The 12943-nt window shown below is 37.5% G+C and overlaps 1 protein-coding gene across 2 annotated transcripts; it reads left to right on the forward strand.

Annotated features, from left to right (window-relative positions):
- On the forward strand, window positions 1–12552 carry LOC133283771 (WAT1-related protein At4g19185-like). Of its 2 annotated transcripts, XM_061480683.1 has the most exons (7): window positions 1–420; window positions 1227–1289; window positions 1392–1508; window positions 1681–1966; window positions 4049–4204; window positions 11208–11359; window positions 12363–12552. In XM_061480683.1, exons 1-7 carry the CDS (start codon window positions 227–229, stop codon window positions 12550–12552), a joined length of 1158 nt encoding a protein of 385 aa, XP_061336667.1. In that variant the 5' UTR covers window positions 1–226. The 2 variants fall into 2 exon arrangements, with proteins under 2 accessions (XP_061336667.1, XP_061336668.1); XM_061480684.1 differs by lacking the exons at window positions 1227–1289; window positions 1392–1508.
- Window positions 12553–12943: the final 391 nt, after the last annotated feature.

Here is a 12943-nt window from a genome sequence, read left to right on the forward strand (position 1 = left end):
TACAAACACTTTATCTTTCTTTACCTTTTTTTTCTTTTTTTTTGTACATATATATATTTAATTTCATTCTTCCTTTGAAACGAAGCATCAGAGTTTTTCAAAGCACCAACTTGGTTTCAACAAAGAACCAACAAAACAAATTCCAAAATTTTCCGCTCTGTCCACTCTCCCTCTCTGTGTAGTGTGTGAGAGTCTGAGAGAGAGAGAGAGAGAGGGTTGTAATCTAATGGCAGGAACAGTTGGTGGGGGTGAGATATGGAAGGCCCACATGGCTATGGCGATGGTGCAGTTATTCAATGGAGGGTATCATGTAATAACCAAGTTGGCCCTTAATGTTGGGGTCAACCAAATCGTTTTCTGCGTCTTCCGTGATCTCCTTGCCCTCTCCATTCTCGCTCCCATCGCTTATTTCCGTGAAAAGTATCTTCTTTTTCTTTCATGCATTTCGATTCTGTTCAATTTCAAATGCTCTCTCCCCCCCCCCCCCCCCCCCCCCCCCCCCCCCCCCCCCTCCCCTTTTGTTGTTACTCCAGTTACCCTTTTAAAAACTTTTAGTTTTGTGTTTTTCTTTTCCCATGAAGATTCAATTTTTACAGTAGCTGGCTTCTTTCGTTTGATGTGCATGTTAGATGAAGTGAATTAGTCTCTGTGGTTGTTCTTGTCAGTGCATTTTACATAATGCATATATGATTGGTTATGTGTTGTACTGATCAACTGGTTCTGCTTCCATCAATTCTTAATTGCTCTGATTATTTCTTGTTTTCTTAATGCTAATTGAACAATTCATATTTAACTTTTTTTATTCTCTCCAATTGTCACATTATGACTGGTGTTGAAGTAATACTCTGCATATTAGAATTTCCCGTTTCGGTATCCTACATTTTTCTTAACATTTGTGTCTGTTTGTAGGGTATGCCTAATTGTGTGAAATCATGCAATTATGTTTATTGATATCTTCAGCTTTCTTCCTGCTAATTTAGAGCATGTTCAATGTTAAATTAATATTAAACGGCTTACCCGATTGAGATTTATTGGTTATCATCTCAAGTCTGGTTGTTTATTTGTTTGTTGGCAGCATAGATTACACTTGCTTTGCACATTTAACTATGCTACATATGCAAACATAAAAGTGAAATTTTAACTTGCTACTCTTTTATACCCTATTCTCATAGTCTTCACTTTATTTCTAATGTGTGAGTATCCTGATCATGCCATGTTGTCTGTAGACGTACACGACCTCCAATAACCAAGCACCTCCTGCTGTCATTTTTCTTTCTTGGATTAACTGGGTAAGGTTCTTGATATAGTCACATATTCCCTGTTTTTGTTACGTATGAATGGTAGTGTTTTTATTGATGCAATGGTGTTTTTGCTTCTTTATTCATGCTCAGGATATTTGGCAACCATCTTTTGTTTCTTATTGGTTTAAGCTATACTAATCCAACTATTGCTGCTGCAATACAGCCAGCCACTCCAGTCTTTACATTTCTGTTGGCTGTAATGATGGGGTCAGTTCCTCTATCTTTTCAATTTCTATAGTGTGTGTATTTTGTTAATTCAGCTTTTTCTGGAACACACGGCTGCACACTAATGTTGCGCTGAAATTTTCACATTAATCCAATTCAGATACGCCAAGACATACATTAACAAGTAAGTAACTTAATGAACTTATTCATGCAGTACAGAAAGAGTGAACCTGTTAAGATATGAAGGTCTGGCAAAGGTTGGAGGAACTCTTACCTGTGTTTTTGGTGCCATATTGATGGTTTTGTATCGTGGTCCGGCATTGATAGGATATACAGAAATGGACCTTGTATCACAAAGTGAAATAAGTGCCAGAGGTCAACCAGAACCTTCTGGATGGTTAATTAGCGGTTTACTGGATCTTGGATTAGACCATTTTCATCTCGGGGTTCTATGCTTCATAGGGAACTGCATGTGCATGGCTGCTTTTTTATCCATTCAGGTATATATATTTTTTATATCCTTTAAATGATTATTGATTACAACATTAAGAAAAAAAAAAGGGTACTGATCATTGTCGCTTCTTATCTCTATTACTCATTTATTAAGCCCCTATTCCCATTTATTATACACATGTGATGACTCTAATAGTCATAGTTGTATGGCCCAGACTGGACAGTCAGGCTCAAAACCTATAAACTGAACTCCGAGTTAGTCTGGTTAGAGCTCTGGATTATTTTTTCGCATCAACCTGGTCAAACCTTCTTGACTTGCTTCAACCCAATTGACCCGTTTTGATCTTCTTAACCTGCTTGCAGCAACACCTTGACAGTTGCAGTGACCACCAGTGAGGATAGATTACTATCATTGAGAGCCCTCTGAGAGGGTTGTGAAAGTTGAGCTTGAAGGAGAAGAACAAACATGGCCAATGACTGAAATGGTTGTTTGAGAGAGAAGAGGGAGTGAAACATAATAATAGAGCAATGCAATGAATCGGCAATGAAACAACACAAATAAAGTGAGAAACTAGAGCGAAATGTTGGAATGCTAGTAGAGTGTAAAGTGAGCAACTGAAACAGTAAATGGAAAACAATGCATCAATTTTTGGTCAATCAGTCTTCTTCCAACACTGTCAAAGTGGTTGTATCTTTCTTGTGGTGTATGTGGCGGCATTACTATTACTATTAGTAATGAGATTGGGATTAGAAAAAACAAGGATTTTCTTCACAGTTTCACACTAAGGATTTGGAAGCATTAAATTACTTCTTGGGTATTTAGGTGATGAGGAGTAAGAAGGGCATTTTTCTAGCATAGAGAAAGTGTGTTCTTGATTTGCTCAAAGAAGCAAGTTTTCTCGGAGCTAAACCTGCTGAAACCCTTATGGTTCCTATTATCAAACTCTTAGCAAACTAAGGATTTGGGAGCATTAAAGTATTTCTTGGGTATTTAGGTGATGAGGATTAAGAAGAGCATTTTTCTAGCTTAGACAAAGTGTGTTCTTGATTTGCTCAAAGAAACAAGTTTTCTCGGAGCTAAACCTGCTGAAACCCCTATGGTTCCTATTATCTTCGCCTAATGATTGAGATATTATTTTGGACCTTGAACGATACAAAAAACTGGTGGATAAGCTTAACTACCTCACAGTCTCTCATCCTGATATTATCTTTTTTGTTAATGTGGTTAGTCTAATGTGATCTCCATGGACAACCCATTGGGAAGTTGTTCTTCATATAATGAAATATCTGAAAGCGGATTCGGTTCGTGATGTTTGGTCTAGAGATCATGGACATACTATAGTTGAGGGTGTCTTTGTTGCTGACTAGGCTAGATCCCTCGTTTATAGGTGTTAACTATAACTAATACCTCTACCAATTATGTTTGCAGAAATATCGCCGCACATAAGTATACATGGTCAACAAGTAAATAAAGTGGAGAGTTAGAGTATGAGGAAGATTAATAATGTGAAGATAGTTTTAACTATCATTTAACGAAAAATCTAATTTAAGAAAAACGAACTAAGATTTGAAATTTGAGCTAAAATTAAGTAAAAACAGTAAATACAAGCAAGTAAAAAACAGATAAAAAAAAAGTAGATGACGAGATCAATAAGAGAATGAGGTTGGGACCAGAGTTCCCCATTTTTCATTAATTTTCCACCTGAGTCTTGACTGCTATAGCAAGTGCTAACAATAAGACTCGGTTACCCAGAACACAAAAGTTTGCAGAGTTTTCGAACAATCACGCAAGTATTAATCCAATCTACGTTTAAACACGTTGCTATGCCTATTGATAGATTATGATTCATTTAAGTTCAGGTTCACAGGCTATGTGGGATGAATCCATTCCTGTAATTCATCATTGGTTAGATTTATGTTTATTGGATGACATCCCAAAGTTGTCATGCTCGTTGTCAGATTGAATGGTTTATTAGCAGAAGTTCCACCCTTAAAATTAGGTCATTCGAAATTTCTTCATTGATCAAATTATTTGTGCTTACTAAACTTTTTTGAACAATTTTATGGTGATATTAGGTTCTTTTATGTGAAACTTTTGGTATGACTAATTTATAATGAATTATTTTCAGGCTCCATTATTAAAAAAGTATCCTGCGAACCTATCTGTCACAGCATATTCATACTTCTTTGGAGCTGTACTGATGATAACAACATCGTTCTTTGTGACCGATGAATCAACGGACTGGACTTTGACGCAATCTGAAACAATTGCTGTTATTTATGCTGTGAGTCATGAGCCATTATTAGTTATTGCTGATCATTCCATATTCGTTGTTTGTATGGTTTTATTCTTGAACACATCAAAAGTTAGTCATTATGTTATGTAATGGAAGCCATCCTCACTTAAGGATATTTAGGAGTCAATGTTTGAATGGTACTACCTTTTTTTTTTATCAAGATGCTCAAGTTTTGCGGTGAGGAAAATGAAAAGAAGAGGTTGTTCTTGCTTGTGGTTTTATAAGTTCTCCATAATTTTGGATTTAATTTTGATACACTGTTAGTATACTTTACACTATTTTCTAACCATATGGCGCCATTGTCACCCAAAGGTTTTAGTAGCAGTGAAAAACTCAAAAACCTTAGTTATTAAAATGATATAGGACTACATTGTTATTGATAGTGTAAAGAGTTTTACATTGACTGTTGGTCAAATTCAAATTCTTGAATTTGATTCTGATTTCAATGCTGAACCTGTTTCTGTTGGTGACTCATAGTAAACCATCAAGCAATCATCCTCAAGCCTTCACTATTTATTAATGCGACTCAAATATGTCCGTATATATTTGTCAGATTGATAACTTCTGTTTGTCTGTCAATTTGCGGATGGTAAGCAGAACTAAAACTCAACTTGGTGCTGGCTAATTTAAACAATTCTCCCCAAAATATGCTAACAAACACCTGATCTCGGTCAGATACTAGATTTGGGAAAACCATGCAAACACACAATTTCCTTGACAAATACAGCAGCGACGTCTTCAGCAGTGTATGGATGCTTGAGAGTCATAAAATGCACCTACTTAGTCAATTTATCTACCACAACTAAAATGGTGTCGACCTCATTCGATTTAGGCAATCCCCCGATGAAGTCCATTGAGATCTCCCCACACTCTCTGGAACAGACAGGGGTTGAAGTAGACCTGTTGGCAACAAACTTTCATACTTTTGTTGCTAACAAATGGCACAAGCTTTCACAAATTCAGCTATATCTCTATGCATCCCCTTCCAATAAAAAACTACAGCTATTCTCTTAAATGTTCTTAGCTCCCCTGAATGTCCACCCTATGGGGAAGAGTGAAACTCTTGAATAATTAATTGAATATGAGAAGAAGACCGGGAAGCACCAATCGATTTTTATACCAAAGACCAGGGAAGAGTGAAACTCTTCACATGATATCTTGGGTGAGATTTGTTGTCTAGCAATACTTCCTGCATAATTTTATGAGTAGCCATATCTTGTAATACTTCTTCAGCCATCGATTGTAAATCTGGATTCGATATCAAGGTTAATTCCTTATTGTCCATCACTCTTGATAACGCATCAGCAACCTTATTCTCTATTCCGGGTTTAAATTGGAATTCGAAATCAAAACCCATTAGCTTAGCAACCCATTTCTGTTGACCCTCAGCCATTACCCTTTGCTCCGTAAGATATTTGAGGCTACGCTGGTCAGTCCTTATGATGAAATGGCGTCCCATTAAATAATGACGCCATTTTTGTACAGCAAACACAAGTGCCTTCAATTCCTGTTCATAAATGGACAAGGTTTTAGCCCTTTCAGTGAAAGCTTGACTCAAATATGCTATGGGCCGTCCATGTTGCATCAGAACAGCCCCCATCCCCACTCCCGAAGCGTCTGTTTCAACTTTAAAGGTCTCATTCAAATCCAGAAGTGCCAATGCAGGTAGCTGAACCATTGTAGATTTCAAAGCTTCAAACGCTTCTAGAGCTTCTGTACTCCATTTGAAGCTATCCTTTTTGAGTAGATGAGTCAAAGGCTTTGCTATATGACCATATTGCTTGACGAATCTTCTATAGTATCCAATGAGGCCTAGAAATCCTCTCAACCCCTTCAAATCTTTCGTTATTGGCCATTTAGTGACAGCTTCCAACTTTTGTGGGTTTGCCTATACTCCCTTTTTAGAGATTAAATGACCCAAATACTCCAATTCAACTTTTGCAAAGCTACACTTCTTGTAATTAGCATAAAACGGTTCTGTTTCAGAATCTGTAGCACTACCCGAAGGTGATTCACATGCTGATCTTCATTCTTGCTATACACCAATATATCATCAGAAAAAACTAACACAAATTTATGTAAGTAAGATCGAAACAAGATATTCATTATGGATTGAAAAGTGGAGGGAGCACTCCGTAATCCGAAAGGCATAACCACATATTCGTAGTGGCCTTCGTGTGTGCGGAAGGCTATTTTCTCAATATCACCCACTTTCATTCGGATTTGATTATAACCATATTTCAGGTCTAGCTTAGAAAAAATACTCGCACCATTTAATTCATCTAATAATTCGTCAATTATAGGGAGAGGAAATTTGTCAGGTATTGTCACCTTGTTTAATGCCTGATAATCTACACAGAATCTCCAGCTACCGTCTTTCTTCTTCACCAGAATCAGCGGGTTGGAATATGAACTGGTATTTGGCTTGATCATGCCCACTGAAAGCTTCTCTTTCACAAACTTTTCTATTTCCTCCTTCTGATAGTGTGGGTATCGATATGGTCGAATATTGGGAATAATAGCACCTTTCTTCAATAAAATTCCATGGTCAGTAGAACGAGGAGGTGACAATTCTGACAAAGGTTGAAATACCCCTTGATACTCCTGTAGAAGAAGGGATATGACCTGAGGAATCACTATTGGATCTCCTTCCTCCTCTACACAGCATCTCAACTCCACATAATACTTCTCCACCCTTTTTTTCCAAGAACAACTCAACCCCTTATACGATACCTTGCTGCAAGAGAGCGTTGGATCCCCTTGGATAAATACCCATTGTCCTTGCCATGGTACCTTGAGACGTAACTCCTTAAAATTCGCTTGGATTTCTACTAAGTCTGCCAACCATTCATAGCCCAACACCACATCTTCGCCCTTTAAGTCAAAGACAAAGAAATCTTGTGTAATGTTTAAATTTGGAAGTTCCAAGAGCAAGCTTCGACAGACACCTGGACTCTGAGCTCTGTGACCGTCTCCCACCTGCACTGCAAACCGCTTCACAGAACCAACAGGTACTTTCAGTGTCTCAACCAATTTACGGGCCACAAAATTATGTGACGCACCCATGTCAATCAACACTACCACCTCTTTTTCCCTCACTCTTCCCCATAATTTCAAGGATCGAGAGTAAGTCAGCCCAATCACACTCTAAACACTGAGCTGCAGTGTTTCATCACTGTTCCCTGCCACTTCTCCATTGGGAATTACATCTTCAGAATCGACTTTGTCTTCCCCAAGTAGCATGACATGCAATTGAGGACCTTGGCACACATGGTCAGGCGAAAATAGGCCGTTACATCGGAAACACAAGTTACGTCTTCTCCTCTCGTCGATCTCTTCCGGCGACAGCCAGTGATAACGTGACCGTCGAGAATCGTGGCCTCCATAAACTGACGACGTTTGCCCTGTTGGCATGGTTGCTTCCCTCTCCAGTGGTGTCTCATTTGGTCGATTAGTGTTCGCCCCAGTTACAGAGGCAGTTTGGTTTCCTTGAGTTGTTTGGTTTGTTTGGGTCATGTGGGTCCGATTAGTTGCTTGGGCTGTATGTGAATTATTTAATTGAGGCCCATTATGCCCCTGTCCACTAACTCCCATCAGTCCAGATCGGTTAACAAGGGCTAGTCTCCCACTTAACCCACCCCCACTACCTGACCCACTTCCGTTTCGGCCCATATGAGAGCTTCCCATAGCCATCGTCATCTCACTTTCCTCCACATGCAGCGCCAGCAACATCATTCTCCCCAAATCGTGGGGAAAGTGCAGTCGAATTTCAGCTTTGATCTCCTCCAACAATCTGATCAAGAATGCAGCCTGTGTCATATCTTCATCTGCATGCCTCAAAGGTGTTGACAGAATTTCGAAATGCTCCCTATATTCCGCTACTGACCTTGTTTGCCTCAACCCCATTAGAGCTTCATAAGGATTTCCAAAAGAGGACATATGAAACCTCTGTAGAATTGTCGAACGAAAAATTTCCCAATCAATCAACGGATTCCTTGGTCCCCACCATTGGAACCAGCTTAATGTTTTTCCTTCCAAGCAAATCAATGTCGTTTCTACTTGTTCTTTCGGTGGAATCCTATTAACACCGAAGTAACGTTCTGCTCTGAAGATCCAACCATAAGGATCTTCTCTTGTGAAATAAGGAACCTCCACTCTCCTCATCCTTTCTTCTCCCTTTGGATTCAGAGTATTTTGATGGTCTCTGTTTTCATTTTCTCTTTCACCACCATTCGAATGACATCCATTATCGGAACCAGCATCCCTGCGTTCAGTTCGTTCCATGAACTCCAAGAGCGTCTCACGTAATTGACGCACGCTTTCATCCAACCCTCCGATTCTTCCTTCAATAACTTCGATTCTATTCTCCATCCTCGTTCTAACCATATATCAACCAGGTCTCGTACGAGCTTTGATACCAAAAATGATGGCACCTATTACTCTCTTACACCAAATAGTCACAGTAGATCAAACAGATAAGAATGTAAAGATGAAAACGAGTATTTTTCATTAATGGATATTGTTTCGATTACACTCAAAGGAAGAGACACTAATGGAAAAAGAAACAAATTAACAAGAACATAACAATTTCAGACTACTCACACCTTTCTCTGCCAATGAGACACCACGTCTCAAAAGCCACTTCACCACTCCTAACAGAATTCCCTACCCCACAATGCTCCCCATTCCCTCTTTATTCTCTACTCCTCCTACATTACCCTCTCCATTCACAGCTTGCCACGTGGCATTCATCTTAACTAACTCTTCATCCAACTCCATTATCTCCTCTGCGTGACACTGCTTCCTTTGTCTTGGGTTGTATGGCCACTGTTTCCATTGTCTTGGGCCTTAGCCTTGTTTCTCCTCTGATATACCTCTCCAAAAGGTTTTATAAGCCCATCAAACATCAAGTTTTTTTCCTATCACGGTAGGTGTACACCAAGGTTCGGCTTTAAGTCCTTATCTCTTTGCCTTAATTATGGATGAACTAACAACAGATATCCAAGAGGAAGTGCCATGGTGTATACTTTTTGTAGATGATATTGTGCTTATTGATGAGACCAAAGATGGTGTTAGTAGAAAACCTGAATTATGGAGAAACACGTTGAAACTAAAGGATTCACATTAAGCCAAAGCAAGATTGAGTATAAGAAGTGTGAGTTTTCTCTGGTAAGAGATGTAGACCAAGATCCCATGCATCTACTTGGTCAAGAAGTGCCCAAGAAAGATGCTTTAAGATACATGGGATCCATTTTGCAAAAAAGCGGAGAGATTGATGAGGATGTAAATCATAGAATCAGAGCAAGGTGGACGAGTAGTTCTTCTGGGGTTTCATGTGATCGCAAAATTCCCCTTAAGTTAAAAGGAAAATTCTATAGAATAGAAGTAAGGCCTGCAATGTTATATGGAGCTGAATGTTGGCCAGCACATAGGCAACATGAAGATAAAATGGGAGTAGCAAAGATGAGGATGTTAAAGTGGATGTGTGGTTATACGACGATGGATAAGATAAAAAATGAAGATATTAGACGTGAGGTAGGAGTTCTACCGGTGACTGAAAAAATGAGAGAACATAGATTAAGGTGGTTTGGGAATGTAATGAGAAGGCCTCTGAATGCTCCCGTAAGAATAAAAGTTTGTTAGCAAGAGCTCCACACAAAGAAAGGTAGAGGTAGACCGAAACTTACTTGGGGGAAAGTAGTAAAATAAGACTTAATGGTGGGATATAGATTGGCGAACGGTGTGTCTTAGGACAGAATGGAGTAAAGCTGTTAGCATGGTGGAGGATCAGACCCGTTGTAATTCATATGTTCCATATGGTCCCTTTAAAGTCCTTTTCCTCTTCATTTCCGCTTCTTTTCCTTTATCTCTTTTTCCCTTCCCCATCTTTTTATTGATTTATTTATATATATACTTTTTTTACACCCCTTTTATTTTTATATATTATTATTATAATTAATTTATTTATTTTTATTTTTATCCCTTCGTATCTTTTATTTGGGTTCATCTACCACCGACCTCAATTAGTTTGGAATAAAGGTGTTGTTGATATAATGAACCTTAGTTCATGTGCAGTTGACAATGTCCCTGATTTGATACATCATACCTAACAAATATCATGACATTATTCAAATATAGTTATAAAACTATTGTATGTTAGTTTATGTGTGATCTGAGTTTGAAATTTTTGTTAGTTTTTCTGTTGATTTGTTAACATGTAGGTATTAATAAAAGCAAAAAAGAAAAGATCAAAGCTTTTAGGATTAGATGAAACCAAATGTATGTGTTGCATATGGTGACTAGAGAGAGAGAGTCACTGAACAAATTTTTGTAAAACATTTATATCTTTCAAGAAAGAGAGCCTGAAGTGGTGGTAAAGTTGTTCCTTTGTGATTGAAAGGTCACGGATTCGAATCCGAAAAATAGCCTTTTTGTAATTATGCATGGATAAGGCTGCATAAAAGGATTGTCCTCACCCCACCCTCGCTTGTTAGGGTTTATAGAAGTGGATTTTATTTTCATCTCTCAAGACATTTAATTCTAGCAACCAAGCGCTGTGGCATATCCTATTTGTATGAACCGTAGTCTACCTTTTTGTGACCTAAGCATTAAGCAACTAAACTTGGCATTAGAATTATTGGAAAAATCTATTTCTTAATTGGAGCAGCATAGTTTAGAATAAGATGGGATTTCTCTGGTATGGTTTGGTGGTTATCTTTCTCTCAGGCGAGGCATGAGTGGACAAAGGTCGTTTAAACTGACAGAAGTAAAGAGGCTATGAATATATCATTGAAAATTGTATTTGGTTATATGCCCCAAGTTGAGAAAAGGAATGAAAGCTACTGGGGTAAAGCAATGAAGGTGTGTTTATTTGAGCATGAAAGGAATGCAAGTCTCTTATGTCCCTGCATTTTAGAACTCTTTTATATCAAAACCTTTAATACATTATTTTGGAGGATTTTTAACATATATGTTTTCCTTGTTTGTTCAGGGAATCATTGCATCTGCCCTTAATTATGGACTCATTACATGGTGCAACAAGATCTTGGGGCCGGCTATGGTTGCCCTTTATAATCCACTTCAACCTGGGGCTTCTGCTCTCCTGTCCAGAATCTTTCTTGGAAGTCCAATTTACTTGGGAAGGTACATCTCCTATTACTTCCCTGATAGTAATGCAATTAAGATGTATGAATGTATTGTATTCAATTGTATGTAGAATTGTACAAGAGTCCTCTATTTAAAGAGGTTAAATAACCTAATGGGCCAAGCCCAAATAACCTTATAGAATAATAGAATAATAATAATACAATACTATTTCTATCACTCTCCTCAAGCTGGTGCGTATATATCATAAAAGATGTATGAATATATTGTATTCAATTGTATGTAGAACTGTACAAGAGTCCTCTATTTAAAGAGGTTAAATGACCTAATGGATCAAGCCCAAATAACCTTCTAGAATAATAGAATAATAATGATACAATACTATTTCTAACTGAATAAGTGTCTATAAGCTTTTTCACCTTGTTAATGCTAACACCAAAATGTAGAATACACTTTAGTTTCCAAAGAGGATTTTGTTAGGAGTGAATGTCATGTCTTATTTTGTTGAGTTTACTGAATCCACACCCCCGCCCCCAGCCTCCTGTTTCTAGGAAGATTCTTATATAAACAGTCTACACAAGTTGCTATTAAGTCAATAAATAACTTACACGTGGTTATTGTTAGAGATGGATATAAAACCATTTATGTGTTTTCACCTAACAAGCTTTTGGGGTAGTTGATTCATGATATAGTACCAAAGTCTCTATCATCAAGTCATCTAGAGTTCGATCCTAGAGTTCGATCCTTTCAAACTAGATGAGCATGCTTATTATTCATGGTTCAAGCCCAAAAAAGGACATGTTAGAGATGTTAATATAAAATCATTCATATGTCATTATCTAAATGTTTAGCACATTGATTTACGCAACTATATAATGGAGCATGATGATGTGTCATGTATTATTAGTTCAGTCTACGCTTCTGTAAACTATGTTTATGCCAGAATTTCTCCTATTTCTATAACATCCAGAGGTGGCAGTCTGAAACAAATTTCTTGTTTCAAGTTTCTTATTGTTCTTAATTTTTTTATCCTTGACAACAGCATCATGGGGGGATCTTTAATCATTACTGGTCTGTATGCGGTTACTTGGGCATCTTTTAGAGAAAGACGAGCAGCTGCTGGAGTTATTCCATCTTGGGTCTCTGAATCACTTGTTCATGACAAGACTTCATACCAAAGACTTAGCATTTTCTCTGGCCCCCCTACCTTATCCCCAAAGCCTTCTGATTAATGAAATTAATTGTGGAATGCCATGTAAAAATTAGTCTCATAATTCTTTGTTCTCTTACTGCTTGCTGTCTTATATATAGCTGTTTTGAAGAATTAAAATTAAGAGAACTGACACTAAAAATTTTGATGAACTTAATTTGAGAATCTGACTAGTTTATCCATTATCTTAAAAATAATTTCATTAGAATTTTGTTTCGATACCCTAAACTGAAATTACTTTTACATTTTAAATTATGAAAAAAATGGTATAAAATATGACTTTAATTGTTTATTTATATGCTGTAAAAACAGTGTATTAAATAACAAAAGTATGGTAAATTCATATTGTATTGGAATAAAATTTGTATTTGTACTAAAAAATAAAATAAAATTTGTATTATTGAGCAGAACGA

The sequence above is a fragment of the Gastrolobium bilobum genome, unplaced genomic scaffold (assembly GCF_033153095.1).
Source record: "Gastrolobium bilobum isolate Gb01-03AN ecotype WA unplaced genomic scaffold, APGP_CSIRO_Gbil_v1 utg158820, whole genome shotgun sequence".
In the NCBI taxonomy this organism is placed as follows: domain Eukaryota; kingdom Viridiplantae; phylum Streptophyta; class Magnoliopsida; order Fabales; family Fabaceae; genus Gastrolobium; species Gastrolobium bilobum.